The sequence below is a fragment of the Trematomus bernacchii genome, unplaced genomic scaffold (genome assembly GCF_902827165.1).
Source record: "Trematomus bernacchii unplaced genomic scaffold, fTreBer1.1, whole genome shotgun sequence".
NCBI classification, from domain to species: domain Eukaryota; kingdom Metazoa; phylum Chordata; class Actinopteri; order Perciformes; family Nototheniidae; genus Trematomus; species Trematomus bernacchii.
Window position 1 is genome coordinate 6,137,755 of NW_022988097.1, and position 19,504 is coordinate 6,157,258.

At 42.9% G+C, this 19,504-nt stretch overlaps 2 protein-coding genes across 2 annotated transcripts; one reads left to right on the forward strand and one right to left on the reverse strand.

Annotated features, from left to right (window-relative positions):
* The first annotated feature begins 2,745 nt into the window (after nt 1–2,745).
* On the forward strand, nt 2,746–4,810 carry insb (preproinsulin b). Its single transcript, XM_034121396.1, has 2 exons — nt 2,746–2,935; nt 4,674–4,810. The coding sequence occupies exons 1-2, from the start codon at nt 2,746–2,748 to the stop codon at nt 4,808–4,810; spliced, it is 327 nt and encodes a 108-aa protein (XP_033977287.1).
* Nucleotides 4,811–5,116: 306 nt separating this feature from the next.
* hmmr (hyaluronan-mediated motility receptor (RHAMM)) lies at nt 5,117–14,039 on the reverse strand. The gene is made up of 20 exons (XM_034121442.1): nt 13,916–14,039; nt 13,542–13,640; nt 13,352–13,431; nt 13,150–13,227; nt 12,786–12,974; nt 12,558–12,644; nt 12,330–12,441; nt 12,169–12,234; nt 11,667–11,740; nt 11,516–11,580; nt 11,070–11,437; nt 10,842–10,990; nt 10,524–10,759; nt 7,963–8,070; nt 7,673–7,870; nt 6,885–7,589; nt 6,709–6,781; nt 5,927–6,103; nt 5,670–5,820; nt 5,117–5,543 (listed from the first exon to the last, which is right to left on the reverse strand). The coding sequence occupies exons 1-20, from the start codon at nt 13,959–13,961 to the stop codon at nt 5,527–5,529; spliced, it is 3,078 nt and encodes a 1,025-aa protein (XP_033977333.1). The 5' UTR covers nt 13,962–14,039; the 3' UTR covers nt 5,117–5,526.
* Between the last annotated feature and the right edge of the window lie 5,465 nt (nt 14,040–19,504).

Consider the following 19,504-nt stretch of genomic DNA (forward strand, 5'->3'; position numbering starts at 1 on the left):
TTGTTGTTTAAAAAGGAGACCAAATCCATTTTGACAACACAGAATATCTGTATGTATTGCCTCATGTGTGTAACATCATGACATACACTAATGCCCCATCATGCAAAACACATTTAATACAACCAGGAAAAATAAAAAATAAATTGCCATAGAATTCTGAACCTTGACTCCCACGATATCAGATTTTTACTAAACGGTTGAAGTGTCTAAAATAATTATTGATAACATCCTCATGATATCTAAAAAAATATTTTTTTAAATGATAATGATGCAATCAAATCTGTCAATTCATCTTTAACTTGTTTTTTATATATCGCTGAGTATTCTCCTTGTAGAGTTTTATGAAATAAAGGTTAAATGCCAACAAAAGAAATCCCAAAACTGGTATTATATTTATTTATTTGCAAATAATTGCACATGTGTGAAAGGCGTTGGGGGAGGTAGAAAGATTGATAATGGAAGAAACGGGAATTATTTAAGAGGCGCTGGATTATTTACACGATATTAACATGTTTCTAACTGACATATCAACTTAATATTTCAAATGTCACTGATACCATCATTAGTGGTGTTTAGTGAAAACCATATTCTAATGTAGTATTTTTGTGGTTTACATTATTGTAATTTTAGATTAGTAATTTACTGTTATGACATTTTCTTGCTACAAAAGTAACCTTATTCTCATGATACAAAACAATAAAGTTATCCAATATTACCAATATTATATCAATTTCATTTTTTAAATATCACAGTTACCCTCAATACTGGTGTGTAGTGAATCCCCTGTAACATAACATTTGTGTGGTTTATTTAAATGTTTGCCTGATTTTGGTAGAGTTCATTTTTTACACCTAGAGATAGACAAACATAACTGTAGATGTTTAATTGCTCTTTTTGCTGCACTTTTAGTGTACAGTTTTGCTGTTGTGCTGCTGTGTTTATTGTGTTTAATGTATTTTGTTACTCTGGCACAACAATTTCCTTCGGGATAAATAAAGTCTTATCTTATTCTTATGAAACATTCAATCAGCACCAGCCTAAAACCCATCACCCATGTTCACTAACGCACCTACAAGTCCTTATAATCTGCACTATGAACTACGTCATGTGGTGTTTGTTATGTGAGCAGAGGTTTAATTTGGTATCGCCAAGGGTCACTGCTCTCTCTCAAATGTATCCTAACTCTTCTGTCTGTCCGCAAAAAGACTTACTGTAGTGCCACATGGAAGCAGATTAACATGCTTACGCGTCAATGAGTTAATGATAGGGCCGTAGCGTTCTCCACTGACGCTGATAAAGGCCAGATGGACGTGGAGAATTAGAAAGTGAAAGAGAGCGGAGTGGAGTTCTCTGCAACCTTCATAGTCCTGGGCCCTTTTCATTTGTACCTACCAGCTGCTCTGCCTCTCACACAGGTAAGCCAGCTCTCTGTATTCCCTCAAGATTTCAACTTTTAATATTGATGTGAATAATAACCAGGGAAGAAAGTAAAGAGTAGCACAGGCAGGATATATAATTCAACCAATTTACTGTGCCAAGGAGCCTGGCACACAGCCAAGAGGGATAGAAGGAGTGGCGGGCCAGATAGAGCGCTGTGCCAATGCTTTAATGCCTGGCACAGGTGCATTGTTAAAGACACAGTTAAAATGATTCATTTTCAATGCAATAATCTGCTGTACACTATAACATGTCCACAAAAGGTCTATATAGCTTCCAAATGACTGCTAAATATGTTTTTCACCTTGAAACAGGAGCTGCACTTCAAACTCTGGAGCGTATCCATCACAAATGGGATTTGACTAATAACACTAATGGCAATTTTGAAATCTTAGATGGATCATTCCCACTCTTTAGCACTTGGTCGCTAAACCGGCGAGCCAGGTGTGGAGTGACCTTGAGGACAGTATTCACCACGGTGATGCATTTTTAGGGCAAAGCATTCTTTCTATTTTGTAACAGATTTGGGTTTGATAAAAGGAAAGCAAAAGGTATCAAATATAAATCAGTTTTCAATTTTCTTCTAAGGGAGCAGTGTAGAAATAACATTAAACCTTGGGTGGCTCATCTCTAAAATACTGTTTGTACATAAACACTTTAAAATGTGCAAGATCAAAAAGATAACAAACAGCCCTGGGGTCATTTTAACTTTAAAAATATCCAATTTTTGTAAGGATTCAGATCTACGACTATGACATCACCACAGTGAATAACAGCTTGAAGCCAACCTCGGTCAACCAGATGGAATCCTCGCCCCCATCCCTTTTCTGAATATTTGACTTTGCCCGCTTATGGCTCAAGCTAGTTTGTCAGACTTAGAGATTTGAGTCAAATATCAGCCAATGACTTTTCGGCCGCCTTTCATCCCTGCCCTTTGATTTCCAATAAAATAATGAATTGTTCAGTTTTCTGCTCACTTCAAAGCCCTTATTTTGAGTTTTGGTTTGCTGCGTGCCTACAGAGCTGTCTCTGAGTTATTATTACACTCAAAGCCTGGAGCTATCTGGCAGAATTTCACAGGAACATCGCAAAAAAATATCTATATCCAAAGTTATTAAAAGAAAGTGGGCTCATAATACCCGTGTGTCATTAAGAAACGTCTGATCAAACATCTCTTCTTCTTAGCTTTCAACCATCTGTCCTCGAGGTATTAAGTATTGATGGATTGGTTGAATCCGTTGGAGGAACCTAGCATATACAATTTTTATCAAATGTACTTTTTTCCCCCCTTATATAGGAGTGCCTCTTATGGCCAGTGTACCATATGCAGTGTCCATGCTGCTACTGCTGGCGCTCTACTCTCGGGGGGTGTCCTGTGCTCCAGCCCTCCACCTGTGCGGCTCCCACCTGGTGGACGCCCTCTACTTCGTATGTGGGGAGCTGGGCTTTTTCTACAGTCCAAACCGACCTCATAAGCGAGATCTGGAAGACATGCTCGGTAAGGCCAAGAACTTTTTTCACCGAGGGCCACATACAGAAAAATATACGAAGGGCTGGGCCGCTCACTAAAGATGAGGTATATTGCCTCATAAGTTATAAGATAGAAAAATCAATCAAATTGAGGTAAATTATGGTTGATATTGATGAAATAAACACACAGCTCTCCGTAGGGTTTCATTTATTGAGTTAGCAGCTCATCCCTTAAAACAGGAAGCTCAAATTGCTTATCATAAGAGGAAATATGAAGGGTATATTTCAAGGTTGTTATGTAAATGTGTTATTGGGCTTTTTTCTTATCAACTAAGATTTGCTAGAAAATGTTTTCAACTTTAATTGACTGAATTTATTCGAAAATTGGGTTTATTAACACATGAATACTGTTTTATATATTTGAACATATATATTTAAGAAGTACAATAGTAGATTTTTAATTTGTGGGCCATATATTCATTATACTTTTTTAATTTGCTGAGGACCGATTCAAAATGGTCCGCAGGCCGCATTTGGCCCCCGGGCCGTAGTTTGGACACCCCTGGTGTAGGAATACTCTGTTACAAGTGAAAGTTCTGCAATCAAAATGTTACTCAAGTAAAAGTAGAAAAAAAGTATTGGCATCAAAATATACTTAAAATACCAAAAGTAAAAGTACTCATTGGTCCATTTCAGATTAAAATATATTAGATTTGTTTTGATCATATTTATTGATGCATGAAAGTGTTGGTAAAGGTGCAGCTAGTTTGAATGACTATGTATACTGCAGGGTAGCTTGTGAATTGACTCCAGGTGGAACTAAAGTCTGATTTAAGACTTGATTATATTTAACCTCATTAATCCAAATCTGTATAGTAACTAAAGGTACAAAATGAATGTAGTGGAGTAGAAGTACAAGTAGCATAAAAAGGGAAATACTCAAGTAAACAACAAGTACCTCAACATTCTGTGTGAGAGTTCAAATTATAAATGGCATTACAAAATAAGAGATTATTGTCCATGGCGAAGGTTCAGCCCCACTTTTTTAAAAGTCCAAACCGACCTCATAAGCGAGATCTGGAAGAGATGCTCGGTAAGGCAGTAAGTCAACTCCAGGAACAGCTTTGTTTAACTTGTGGAAAATAAGTTCTAATGGCCCCCTTGATGGCAGGAGTTCAGAGAGGAACAGTGCGACAATGCCCCCGACATACAAGGCTAGTTTTGTGTCCCAGCAGACACTGCCCACTTTCAAAGTTCAGTCTCAGCCTAATGAGAATGCCAATTTGGATCCTAGCTAGTGGAGAAAATAACTCGCTTGAAACTAAATCTATGTATTTGTCCGATCATTAGTGTGCAAAGCCCGTCTCCGGCCTCTTTTGAATTCTCAGTGTTGTGGCTAGGGTTTTTGGTGTTATATCTATGATGTGACAAATCCAATAATCATGCTACTTGCAAAGATCCCCCAGCTTCCTCATTACATCATTACATCATTCCCAAAACGCATTATTTGGATGTTCTGCATCAAACATTCCATCGATGTTTTCGAAGTGAACTTCAGAGGTGCGAGCTATGATATGCCTCTGTTGGGATCGCCGTCATATTCTCGTTTTGAAGTGGAGGCTAACAAGACTGAATGGATTTGGGAGATTAGATTACCTAGCCATTAAGTCTCCATTAAAGTGTGAACAGTTTAAATGGTGGTTTTGAGTGAACTGGAGGTTTGAACAGCAGGATTTAACACACGGCTATGGAATCTTTCTCAAAAGGGTTCCTGTCTAAAAGGGAGCAGCGGCCGCGGAGGGCTAATTCTGGCCACAAGGAGACGAAGGTGAAGAGAGGCATCGTGGAGCAGTGCTGCCATAAGCCGTGCAGCGTTTACCACCTGGAGGGCTACTGCAACTGACCCATCTCTCCACAGCTAGCATGACTCATAGCTTGTAAAAAGTCCATTTGTGGACACGGTACTCGCTGGCTATGTCTTATCAACTAAAGGAAATAAAGCTTCATGACCCATAACCCGAGGCTCCTCTCTGCAGAGAAGTGAGTTTGTGTTCTTTGTAGCAGATATATAGTGTGGATGTGTGCAATAGACTTGTGCTTGGCTCCATCTGTGGCTGTAGTCCTACAGTGCCATCTATTGGCTCAACACAGACATGACACATATTGTTTTCACACTTGGGGAGTTCATAAATCTCGGTAACACTTTTGTTTAAGAAGAGTGTTAGATTCTTTCTTTATTTACAAAGAGGAAAAGATTAAAACAAGAGCTATACAGCATGACATGTTCACTGTTCTGCTACCCCTACCCAAAGAAATGCTAAGGTAGTTAAAAGAATAAAAAAGAAATTCACATGTCATATTTAAATGCTGACTGTGTCATTGTCCTCTGGATTATGTGTCTACTTGCAGCCATCTGTTTGCTCGTTATTTTCCTGCACACGTACAATCTGCTCATTACAATTATGTTTCAAACTTGCTGGCTCTATGTAAAAGTCTGGCATTAAAACAGCTGAGAAGAAAACCAGTTAGAACAAAATGGGACAAATTATTCGTACAAATCAGTATTTAAACCATAACTTTAGATATAGTAGTCAGTTCTCGTCTGGCAGAAGAGCTCCATTATGCATAATGGTTTCCTGACAAATAGAAAAAAAGAATTAGGCATTCACACAAATATTTTAAGGTGACATTCAACTATATTACATATCGTCATATCTCCTAAGATCGCATATATGTTCAGGGTGTAGCAGTTTAGCACTCACCTTTAAGAGTTTCAGTTTTTATGTTCTCCTTGTCGTGCTTGAAGGCTTTGCTGGGATCAAACTTGCGGCGAGGAGTAGCGGGGGGGTTTGACTTGAGCTGCTCCAGATCACTCTTCTGCCGGTTCACCTGGGACCGCAGCTTTGCGACCTCCTACACGCACAAACAGAAAAACACATTTCAGAGAGTACAGGCACTTTGATTGAGACAAAGTGTATGAGGAATGGAGTGCAGTCAGTGCTCCTCTGGTAGAGCTCACCTGCTTCAGGGCGATGTTCTCGTCTTTCAGCTTCATCACATGTTTGATCTTCTGCTTCTGGTTCTGGTGGCCCAGCAGACAGACGTAAGCATCAGACAACTTGTTCAACTCCTCTTGGTTCGCTCCATTTTCATTGAGTAGTGCGTTTCGCTCGGCTGCAAACGCGTTCAGCTGTTCCTGTGGGTACATGAGAGGGTTTTAATGCGCTACATTAATTCAACTAAAACATGGAATAAAACTGTTGTTCTCCCCAATTTGGGGAAATGAAACAAGCTGTGCACACGCCACTGCTAATTAGAGCAGTGAGACCAAATCAAAACAGTGGAATCTGTAAGACCAAAATAATGAGCTGAAAGACACTCAAATGTAGAGCTGCCAAAATGAGTTGGTACACAGAAAAATAAATCGGCAACTATTTGGATAATTGTTAAGTAATTTCTCACGCGAAAGTGAAAGAAAATGGTGTCTTTTTCAGGCTCAATTCTGTTTTAAATTGTATTAGATGGGAAAATCTTTGGGTTTTTGACTGTTAAAACAGAAATCTAATCACTATGGATGAGAAAAAAAAATTCTTCCCAGTTTCTCAACTTTAAACACTAACTGATCAATCATTATTCTAGGAAAATAGCCAGCAAGTAAAAATGCAATTGTGTAATTCTTGGTTGCATCCTAACTAAACTGTTGCTGGGATTGCAGAGATAGACGATTCCAATTAGTATAAAAACATGGATTAATCCGGATTTAATAAAAGATGATAATCGATGTTCTATTTTATAACTGACCTGGAAGGGCTTGACTTTCGCAAAAAGCTCCTCATATTGTTCCCTCCACTTTTCATTCTCTGAACTTTGGGAGCTGAGAAGAAGAGAACGAAGGGTTAAAAAGTGTCATTTGTAAAAAAACAAAAAACCCACACAATTAAAAACTGCGCACACAAAAAGAATCCAAACTTCCTCACCTTTTCTCCTGGGCTTCAGTTATCTGTCTCTTGAGTTCCTGTCGCTGCTCCTCCATCTCCCACTGCAGCGTCACCTTCTCCTGAGTCAGAACTTCCAACTGCTCCTGCAGAGCCCGCCTGTCTTGTCTCTGTTCCTCCAACTCGCGCTGCAGAGTCAGGGTCTTCTCCTCCATGATGTCCAATTGCTCCTGGAAGTTCACGCCGCCTTGCACGACCTCCTCCAGGCGAGTTCTCTCCTGCTCTGCCGCGTTTAGTTCATTTTCCAGAGCGAGCCTGGACTGCTCTTTGACTTCCACTTGAGACAGAAGACTCTTCATTTCCTCGTCTATTCTCTCAATCTCTGTGTTTAGTCTGAGCCCCTCTGACCTGACCTGCTGGTGCTCCTCCCTTTCAACCTCCAATGCTTCCTTTTCCACCTGTAGAGCTATCTGAATTTCAAACTTCTCTTCTCTTTCTTGTGTGAGCTGTTCCATTATTTCCTCTTTCTCTTGGCGGACCTCCTCTACCAGTTTCTGGGCTTTTTCCTTTTCATTTTGGAGACCCTGACCTCTCTGTTCCTCTAGTTGCCCCAGAGCCTCTCCTCTCTCTTTTGTCTGCAGCTGTATGTCCTGCTGTAGCTGAGTGATCAGGGCGGCGTGGCTCGTCTCCATGGCTTTTATCTCCTCATCTTTTTGTGCAAGGCAAGTCTGGACCTCCAGCAACTTCCTAATGAGTCAAGGAAAAAAGATAATATAGACAAAACTGAAAGAATGACAGTTATTTCTACGCAAAGGGAATTGGAAGCATACCTTGAATTATCCTGCCTGGCTTTTGCTTCGGCTAACTGTCGCTCCTGGTGCTCCTCTAGCCCCTCCTTAAGTCGGCTGACCTCCTCCTCTTTCTGTTGAAGCACTTTCTCCATCTCCTCCACCTGCTGCGTCACCCTCTCCACCTCCGCTTCCAGTTCTTCCCATCTTCCCTCTGCCCCCCGCAGAGCATCCCTGGCGCTGAAAAGCAGTAGAGAAGCATTCTGTGAAGCGTACACATTGACTGAATTTTACCTACAAATTCCAGGAATACTGACAACTGGAGTGCTCACCTTTCAAGCTCTGTGACGATGTCTGCCATCTTGCTCAGAGAGTTTGTGTGCGCCTCTTGGAGTTCTGTGATGGCTGCTAAATGTTCCTCTTTTAAAGCCACCACCTTACTAAAAATGACAAGAAAACAGTTTTTGTGTGTTAAAATTAGGTACATTTACTGATACAAGTATAGTAAACCTAGCATTTTACATCTTTTATTTTGATCCTTTCTAAAATTGACAGACTTTTTATGCTTGGTTTAAAGGTGATAAACATTTTGTGAAAACAATGTAAAACTAAAATACTTGCCCTGCTGTCAAGTCAATGCAAAATCTAGAAGTTGATCAATAATGACACTTAAGAGAACTGGTCCAACAGTGCTTTTGAAAGCGGAGCAGTTGGCTCATTCATCAAACAGTCGATGGAGAGAAAAATAATATGCAACAATTTGGAGAATCAATATAATTTTACAAGAAAGAAATGACAGACATTATCTGCTTCCTAGCTTCTGAAATGGGGCAATTTTCTGTTTGTTTGTCATGTTATGTGATAGTACAGTCGATATCTTTGAATTTGGGACTGCTGGATGGATACAACAAGAAGGAGTCATCTGGGCTCTAGCATTTCTACTAATTATTAAATAACCCAGCAATTAAAAGACAAATTAATGATAATGAAAATATGTTTTAAGGTGCAGACATAGTTGCAAGGGTGTCTCAAAAGACTGTCGTCCTTTAATTGCCTTGAAAGCCAAGTGCTTACAGCGCATGCGGTATAAATGTAACGGCCCAGGTTAGTTTCTGGCCTTCGGACACTTTTTGCACGTCATACCCCTTTCTCTTTTCCCAATTTGTTCTCATGTCTTGTCAGAACATGCTGTCATTGTTGTCAAAGATGTTTTTTGAGTGGCAGGCCTAGTATTTTTTACTGACTCCGCTCTAAGCTTTCGAATACAATCAAAAAACCTTTTTTCCCTCCAATGCCCTGGTTTCCCTCAGCTTCCAGAGATGAGGTGCCAAGGGGACTTGCAAACTTGAAATTGGGCACAGCAGAAATAGGAAGTGACCCGCTGGGTCAGATCTGTGATGGACTGGCAACCTGTCAATTATTTGTTTCAATTGACTTTGTACTCAGTGCACTGGGACACACTTCCAACTGCTTGCGGCTCAGAATTGTAATACCCAGGCAGTGGCAAAACAAAAAAAGGCCAACTCCGTACAAGTATGATTTCAAACTTCCTCATTTGATGATATATATATATATATATATATATATATATATATATATATATATATATATATATATATATATATATATATATATATATATCTCATCAAATGAGGAAGTAACTTGTAAACTGTAACTTTCTGCCTTGGGTTGATTTTCTCTACGGCTGTCACTCCTAGTCTTTTATCACACCTTTAATACAAAATACTGGTTACCTTCTGTTCTCTGGCATTCGACAGACAGAAGGGTGTGTGACCATTGTCAGGCAAATTATCATACAGATGTCACCGGTTATAATTAACATGTCAAAACTTAACCCCCGTCTGGCAACCATTTCAACAGCCTGTAATGTAAATTACCTAGCTGAGTCCTTCCCCTTTTTCCTGTATGAAGTGCTGGTTTTTCTGTGGTAACTTAGTCAGATCTTGTAGCAAAATCTGCTGCAAACACCTGCCCTTCCAGCTGGAAATAAGATTGATTCTGTTAAATGCTTTAAAAGGTGTCCTATAATGCAAAATGCACTTTTTGATGTCTTTTATACATAAATATGTTTCCCCAGTGTGTCAGGGAACTCACAAAGAGTCAGAAAACAAAACCCTCTTTCTTTTCCTCTGTACCCAAATCTGTAAAAACAGGAGTACAACGGAGCTGATCCAGATTTGCTGCCGACATGACGTAATATCGGAAATGTAGGCTGGCTTTACGCCCACGGACCTATCAGAAACGTTGCTGTATCAGAAATAATGTGCGACGTGTTTTGGACATAATATGGTCTTTGTTTACATTAGCAAGCATTGCTAACACTCAGAGCTAACCTGTACTGGAGAGAGTACATGTGTAAAAGAGCAGAAACCAAAGAAAGGAACTCATCTTGTAGTAAACCCGGAAGAGAAAAAGCATTTGAGCTCCATACTGTTTCAGAAATAATCCTTGATGTGGTTTTGAACATAATATGGCATTTCATCACGGCAGCATTTAGCTGAGAATCTCTCGGTAGCATTCTGAGCAGGTATTAGCTCCCCTTCCTATTATTTGTTAAGCTAAGGACCCCAAATCAGCACTTCTCTGACAGGGCTGAAATAGAGGGATATGAGGCATGGCTAGAATGGGTGATCTGTTTGGTATTTTGAGCAAAACACGTCATAGACATGTTTTTTATATATTTTTATATATCTGAGACCCATAATATATGCCTAAAAATAGCATGATAGGAAACCTTTAAGCTTTTTATCAAATAATACAACTTTGGTTTGAAGCTTGTAGATTTGTTCATTTCTTACCAGAAGGTGATTTATTGTGGAATTTCCACCACAGCCTACACATCTAATCGGTATATTAGCCAATAGTTGCTCACCTCTCAAACAGTGCCCTGGTGTCACTCAGCTGTTTCTCCAGCTCATCGTTTCCTTGCTGCAGCCTCTGGATTTCCTCCTGCCCGCTCTCCGCCATCTCCTGCCTCCTCAGCTCCTGTTCCTCCAAGAGAGTGAGCTCCCCCAGCACCTCCTCCATCTCGTCCTTCAGCTGCCTCAGCCGCTCCTCAGACTCCTCCCTCTCCTGCTCCAACAGCACAGTCAGGGAGTCCACAAGGTCCTGTAGAAAAGAGTTAAGAGTCAGTTGCACTTAGGCGATCATGTGAATCAAAAATAAGAATCTTCCAAGAACGCTGCGTTACCTTTTCTTGCGTCAGTTCCTCAGTAAGTGCAGCATGTTCTTGTTGGAGCGCAGTCCGTCTGTTTTTATCCTCTTCTCTAGCTTCCTTTAGCACGATGAGCTCTGCTTTCAATTCCTCGACTCTCCTCATTCCCTCCTCCTGAGTCTTGCCTAAAAAATTAAAACATCTTATCATGTCACCTCTCAATTTATTTGAATTACCAACGTAATAGGATCGGGCTGAACATACTTCTGTCTTCCTCAGAGAACAGACACCTCTGCTCCAGATGAGCCACTCTCTCGTCCAGCTCCTTCTCGGTCCTCCTGAGCACGCCTCTCAGTCTGGCGAGCTCCGCCTCCTGCTGGCAAACTGTTGCGTGTGACTCCTGGACTTCTTGGTCGGCAGAATGCATCTGCTCCTCCATGTCACTCACTGAGCTATGGGAAGACTTCAGCTCCAGCTCTTGGTTCTTTAACCTCGTCTCCACTTCCAACAAGGCTTCCTTTGATGCCTGCAGCTCTTGCTTGAATTTATTTGCCGCCTCCTCTTTTTCTCTGAGCACAATTTGGGTGGTTTCTAGCTCAATGGTGCGCTGCTCTAGGTCGGTCTCCAGATGCCTGCGGGAGAAGTGGCGAGTGAGTGTCATGACTTGCAGTTAATATCCGACTGTATAAACAATTGAAGCATCTGCTTACTTTACTTTCTCCATCTGAGACTGAGAGTTCTCCACTGTCTTCTCTCTGAGCTTCAAGCGAAGATCCTACAAACACACAAACATGACTATCACAAAGAGGCCTAAAAGATGCCTACTTTTGTAAGATTTGTTCTTGTAAAGACAATTGATACCTGGATCTGGTCATTGGCCGTATCCAGGTATCCCTCCACAACTCTGATCTCATCCCTTAGCTCCCGAATCACACCTGGAAAATAACAGGGAAGAATAGGATTAGGAAGCAAACCCACAAACACATGCAGAAATAGGAAGTTGCCTGTACCCTGTGTTGTACAACAAGGGCATCATTACATTGGATATACTTTATTCACCCTAAATTGGGATTTTTTTGTCACAGCAGTATGTGAACAGGCTATACAAGAGTTACAATTTTAAAAAATTGGACTTTCCCCAACTATATTTAAGTTCCCTATGAAGAGCTAACCTTCAATTTAGAAAATTCCCAGTTTATTCCCATAAATTCCTGTTAATTCCCATGGAAAGTTTCCATCTTTGAAAATTCCCGGAATTTTGCAACCCTAATTTTAATGTGCTCGATGCAAGCTGAAAAACATTCTGGTAGTTATGGGTAAGAAACTACATGTGTTTCAAGTAAAACAGCCATACAGAACTCACCATGTAATCTCGCGTTCTCATTCTCAAGCTCTTCGTTCTGACGTTTGGTCACGTGATGCAGGTCCTCTGTGAGGAAGAAAACCCCTGTTTACTTTTGTTCCTCTACATATGTAACCATGTTTGTTTCATTACTAACACTTTCTGTTGCTTTTACATCTTACCCAAGTCCTTATTCCTGTCCTTCAGAGATTTGACAGTCGCCCTGGCAGCTTTCAGGTCAGTTTCAAGCGCCTTTACTTGGCCTTCAGTGTTAATCTGCAGGACCTTTAACTCCTGGATCCACACAGACACTTTACGTTAGCATTGTATATGTGAATAGCAGTCAGTTGTGATTAAACCAATTGAGGATTTTTGTAATACTCAATATTTAAAGAATGTGTAAGTGATACCTTGTTTTTAGCATCCAAACTGTTTCTGGCCTCTGTCAACTCTGTTGTGAGCAATATAATTCTCTTCTTTGTAGTGTCAGCAGAAACCTAAAAAAGCAGTCACACTTGTCATGCAAGACAGCAAGGAACTCAAACATGCTTTTAGCACTGAAGATGCTACCATCAAGGCTTAATCAAGACAGGATTTCTAATTATTACACTTAATACAAACATCAGAACTAATCACACCTTGTTTTTAAGGAACTCATTGATTTTCTTGAGCTCAAGCAGCTGTCTGTCAAGGGTGGTAACATTGGCAGAAAGGCCCGTCTTTTCCCTGACTGCAGCCAGCAGCTTGGCCTCCACCTTCTTCAGGTCTTCTTCCAGAGCCAGCATGCAACGGTCCTGCTCCCCTCGCTGCTGAACCAGGGACCGAATCTGGATGAAAACAAAACTAGGGTTATGATTTCAACATTTGTAGTAGTAGGAACAATGGTAAAGAAAACATGTATGTATCACCAGTTGCTCAGTAATGCTTTAATGACATGGAACAGGAATTATACAATCTAAAGTAGTACATCTATAGCACAAATGTTGATTTGATGAAGTGTACCTCTTTTTCCAGGAGTTTCTGCTGCTTCCTTTCCACGGTCATGCCATGCTTCTCTTTCTTCACACCTGAACCTTCCATCTAGGTGTTCACAAGAATGGGAGCGGGTTAGTTTTATGACAGTAGCAGTTGTTGGACTAGAAAATATGTAAATCAGGAGCTATCTAAGTGGCATATTAACAAGCTTAAATAAAATAGAACTTACAAGACCATCAACTGACATGGTCCTACGGACAGGAGACATGAAGTCACTCCTGGTCGTTGGTGTTGGTGGAGGAAGAGCCGCTGGAGACACAGGACGGTGAAAATAGGAGACACAAAAAGTTAGGTTTTAGATCATAACGTTATTGTTGGTAATGTTTTGTTTTAGTGTTGTTCTCATCAAATGTACCCACCTGCCTTAACACGTCTGAACCGATCAGATCTGTCGAAGGAAGCAACTCCCTTAAGCTCCCCGGGTTTGATCTCATATGACCCGGGTGCAGGGGCACATCCTTCGGACAGAATCACAACGTTAGCCGCCTCTTCTTAGTTAGCTTCACTAAGCGTTACTTAGTTTAAACATGCACTTCATGCATTATGACTTGTCAGTAAACACGACAGAAACCCGCACTGACAAAGTGTAACCGGTTAATGTTTGCTAAGCAATAAACACCGTTAACGTTAAATTGCTTAAGCATGTCAGCTAACATAAGCTACTTACCGTTGAATAACTTAGTGGATCATTTGCCAACATGCTTCTGACTACTAGCTTGTAAACGTCACTTACCTACGTTCTCGTTGAACCTTTTCAAAGGAGCTCTTGGAAAAGACATTTTAAATCCACTTTAAGGTAAAAAAAAAACAAAAACAAGGCCGCAGTGCAGCTCCGAGTGACACACAATAACAGAAAGTTCGCCGCTGAAATTTCAAAATAACGTCATGCGTACGTTACGTCCGTGTGGCCAATAGAGAGCCTCGCTTGGACTACACAGTCCCGCCCATCGTTGTCTCGCACACATTTTCGCCCAAACCCATATTCTTAATAAATAACTGATTTTATAGTATTTTGTGGAATTATTATAAATTCTGTATATTTTTTACGCTATTCATCGATCAAAGATGATTGCAACATGACTGCTTATTCAAAGCTGGATTCGCTAGAACCTTCCTAACATACTTTTGGAACCGAGTGAAGTACGTTTTATGTTGGCAGACTTAACCTATTATACATCCATGGACTTAACTTCCATATCCAGTGACATCTTCATCAACTCATAAGTCTCATTTATTATTTTTAAATTGTGGAAATACAGTGCTGAATTGGTTCGAAGCCATTGGGTCACATGACATGGCTCTTAAACATTAAATGAGACTTTTCAATAAAGCAACTGCCTAATTTTCACCACAATATTCATATAACCTAAAATTGAAAATGGACAACAATTCAATAAAAAGAAGGGTGACTTACTTGTGAAAAAAATTAGACTTTCTAATGAAAAAACAAATATTCAGATAAATGACAAAGAAAACGTAACACATAAACGGGTCCTAGATATCCTGATACAAAAAGTATGACATCCTATGCTCCTATCATTTGTCAGGTTTTCAGTTGGAGTGCAAGTATAACGTAAAGTTATCTGTCACAATCATAGGTCACAATGCACATCGGAAAAGGATGCTTTAAGACAAGGCTATTCAACTTCATTAGCAAGTGGGCCAAATAGGGAAATCACTGGGGGTTTGTGGGCCACACAATACTTTGTCAAGGAATCACTACAAATAACTCTTGCTTACAGTAGTGTTAATACGAATACATTAAACTAGTCACGTGCATCCCTTTTTTTCACTTTAATTGTATCACCATAAATCATTGCAGAAAGCAACCAGTCCATAACAAAGTAGGAAAGCTTCGGTTACAAGGCTTGACACAAAAGTGCAAAATGTTGCATCTTTAAAACTAAGGAGACATGAGGTTTTTTCCCCTAACAGTTCCATGTCCACTAATGTACAAAACAAGATGAATATAATAAAACAGTATTCATCACATTAACAGTAAGTAGCCCTGTTTATAATATCCTCAACACTTCCAAGCATACATAAGGTGCTTTGAAGACAACACAAATCCATAACATGTAATATTAAATGCAAATAGAACATAGTAAAACAATAGCCATCAGACTCACAATAAAATTCATATTTTTGATTTTTTTTTACAATTTGCAAAACAGTAGTAGGCTTGTTTGAATGACCATAAAATGAATGACCATAAAAACAGATCTGCATACATACCATACATCAGACTTCTGTCATGTTTAGCCTGTTTGAGTCAGTGAGAGAAATTACACTGCCTTGATTTAGCTATTTCAGCATAGTTTGGCTCATAAGTGGTAAGAGCAATCCTGAGACACTCGTGCAACTTCTCATTGGTCATGGAGCAACGTGCCCTTGTTTTAATGGCATTCATATGAGAAAAGCTAGACTCACAAGTATAGGTAGATCCAAACGGGGGGTTACGTATTGTAACCCTAGTTATATAAGTACAGGCGGAGCCCTCTACTGGACTCTATGGGTACTACCTCTCAACCATACTATGCGAGCATTCACCTACTGAGATATCTATAAACGTAGCCGGCCCCTCGCGGCGGGCCTACCTGAATGCGCGCGCAAGCTCACCGTATATAAGGCGGCCACGCCTCCTGACTGTCATCCTACACCCTCTTCAGCGAGCGGCATTGGACAGACAGGGCCCCAGGAAGAGGGCTCCGCCTGTGCTTATATAACTAGGGTTACAATACGTAACCCCCCGTTATATCTTACACAGGCTCCGCCCTCTACAGTGGGTGGAGCCCTGATGGATAAACGCCCTGTCGTCCAACAACATCGACCCATCACACTGCCCCTGACCGGCTTTTGGTTAACAGCCACTGCACCGCAACTTCTTCTCCTCCAGTTGTGACCGTGGAGAAGTTGGGGCCGCAGCTTGGATAGAGCACACTCACACACGCTTACCTCGTGTAGAGTGTGCATGGACGATAGTGGGGAAGGCTCACCCCGCCCGCCCACAGGCAGGCGGGCAGAGTCCTCCAGCCCTGTATGGGGCTTACTGCGCACCATGTTTCCCGGGTCCCTAAGGAGCATGGGAAAACATAAGTGCATTATGTCCAGGGGGGGGGTCAGATACCTACTGCAATTTAGCCTCCCTGTCCCCAATATGGGGTGGAAGAAAAAAGCCGTTTAACTGTTTAGCCCTCGACCTGAACGAACTCCTTAGGTTCTTGGGAACAAAGGAGGGGTTCGGTCTGAGTGTCGCCCCGCTATGGTCACCCCGGATCAAAAGGCAACTCTGGTGCACCGACAGAGCGGCCAGCTCGGACACTCCCCTGGCCGAAGTCAGGGCAAGCAGCAAAGCTGTTTTCAATGACAGTGCTTTCAGGGAGGAGAGCTCCAGAGGCTCAAATGGTTCTGTGACCAGAGCCTCGAGCACCAACGGCAGATCCCATTGCGGGGAGGAGGCATGCACCACTGGGTGCTGTCTCCCCCAAAACCGCGTCATAAGCGGCTGACCTGCCGTCAAATCTCTCATGGCAGGACGAAATGGCTGCTGCATACACTTTAATTGTGGAATGAGCAAGCCCCCTGTCCACCAGTATCTGTAAATAGGACAGAATAGAGCCCAATGTACATGATAGAGGCTCTAGACTCCTTTCTTCACACCACCGCTGGAATCCCAACCACTTCGTCCTGTAACAGGCTGTGGTGGATCCTGCTCCTGCTGCCTGGATAGTCTGAATAACTTTGTCAGACAGTCCCTTCCGTCTCAGCCTGTCCCTCTCAGGAGCCAAGCCTGGAGAGGTTGGCCCAGAGGGGGTAACGCCCCTATTGCACCTGCTTCCTGAGACAACGCCCCCGAGACCTGAGGAACCGTCCAGGGCTGGCCCACCATCATCTGTGTCACCTCTGCGTACCACGGCGCCAAGCGGCGACCTGGGGCCACTAGGATGACTGACAGACGTTCTCGTCTCACCCTCTCCGGGAGGGGGAGAATGAGACGCAGCGGTGGAAAGGCGTAGAGCAGCTATCTTGGCCACTGCTCGTGTGGAAACGTGTCCACCCCCAAGGGTGGATTGTCCTGCCGAGCCAGGGAGAACCACCATTCATCTGGCAGGGGCCCGCCTCTTGACCTGAGGCCGGCCGCCCTGTTCTCCAGTTCCGGAATGTGGGGGGCCTTCAGAGATAAAACATTATCTGAGGCCCACAACCACAGGTTCTCCGCTGCGCTAAACAAGGCAGCGGTGCTGACTCCGTCCTGCCTGTTGATGTAAGCCACTGTGGTGCGTTTGTCACTCCTCACCAGCACATGTTTACCCTGTAGTAAGGGTTTGCAGTGCTGTAGGAGCAGTACTACTGCCCGTAGCTCTAGAAGGTTGATGTGCCGAGTTTCTGTCAGAGGCCAGCCACCACCTATAGCTCTCTCTAGGCAGGTCCCCCCCCCATCTTGTCACGGATGCATCTTGAACACCGTGACGTAGGAGGTCACCCGCCCCAGCGGAGTTCCCCTCCGCAGATGCTTTGGGGACCCCCAGTATCGGAGGTTGCCCTCCACTGAGGGGGGGGGATGGTCACCAGACGTCGTTTGTGCCTCTTGGGATCTAAACGAAGGCCGGAAAACCACCTCTGCAGGCGAGTAAGTAACCCCAGCGGTACCACGAGATGAGCAGCCGCCATGAGACCCAGAGTCTGCATGATGGTCAAAGCTGTCACCGTTGCCCCCTGTCGCAGTCTGCAAACTGCCTGAAGCAGGGATGCCTGTCTGCTCTCTGACAGGGTGGCACGTAGTCTGCCTGCTGGTGAGGTATGGGACTGCTCTTCTTCCAATTGACCGCAATCCACTTGGATCAATTGGGCTGTGTTTGCCTCTTCCCTGGACCTGGCCATGACTATGAGGTCGTATTACAAAACCCTCATGCCATGGTCGTGAAGCGGCTGAAGCGCTGTGGCCACACATTTGCTGAACGTGCGTGGGGATAGGGAGTAGCCAAGCACTGTGGAGTCGCAGCTAATAAGCTGTTGCACTCTCTGGTGGCCCCCTCCGCCGCCAAACCTTCCATAAAAGGAAGATTGGCTCATGGGGGGCTGACACAGAAAGGGCCGATTTTCTACTGAGGTCCTTGAACGCACTGCGGCACGCGTCATAATGCCTTCTTCACACAGACGGTGAAGTGCATCAATCGGAGCTATTACACTAGGTGAGGTGTGTTTTCTGACAACAACACGCCGGCCATAATGTCCCTGCATAGCGCTCTGACAGCACTTCCTGCGGTTAATCACACTCACATGCGCGCGCCCACTGGCTGCCTCCTTTACTGGAGTAAACGCGTTACGGCCGCGTTACGGCCACGCTACGACCGCGTTACGGCTGTGCCGCGGCGTTCGCAAAGATCGCGGCCACTCTAGTCAACGCGAGGCGTTGCAGAGGCGCCGGGCAGGAAGTGGACCGTTCCTCTGAGCCCACGGGAAAACTGGCAGAAAACGAGCCGTGATTTGAGTTGTAACGTGTAACGTGAGTTTGACTGAGGCTGGAGCCACACGAGGACGATAACGCAAACGGACCGCAATCGTTATCAAAAAAGTCTTCCGTCCACACACAACAGGCACCAGAACACACGAGACCGCTCGAAAGCACTGGAGATGCTGTAGTACATATTCCAGGCCTGTAAGTGGCGCTGTACTTCAGCACGAGACCGTTCGAAAGCGCTGGAAACGCTGTAGTACATATGCCAGACCTGTAAGTGGCGCTGTACTTCGACCACAAAATACGCCAAAAGCAGCGAAGAAGACTTCTCGTGCATGCATGGTTGCCATGGTTGCCCTTCTGTTTATTCTCCGCGCTGGATTTAGCAGCAGAGGTAGGTCTTCTTTGTTATTTATTGAGCTTTAAAACAAATGAATAACGACTCTATATAATAATATAAGAATAATACACAGAGGACGGAGCCTCTCTTTTCCTCCCCCTCTCCTGACAGCCCGTAAGTATCCGTGGTCTCATGCAGCTGGCTGATCCAGTAATGAGTGACCCGACAGTAAAAATAAGTAAGTAAGTAAGTAAAACTTTATTTATATAGCACCCTTCTCAACACGGATGTACAAAGTGCTTTACAGTACAGTACACAATTCACAGTACAACTATAACATGTAGAATAAAAGGCATAAAACAACAGCAGGTAATACATAGGATAAAACATACGATAAAACACCAATAAAAGACAGCCACTAACTGACAGCCACTAACTGACAGCCACTAACTCACCTCCTCCGACGACCCAAAGGCCTGTCGGAAGAGGTGGGTCTTTAACTGCCCCCTAAAAATCTCTATTGA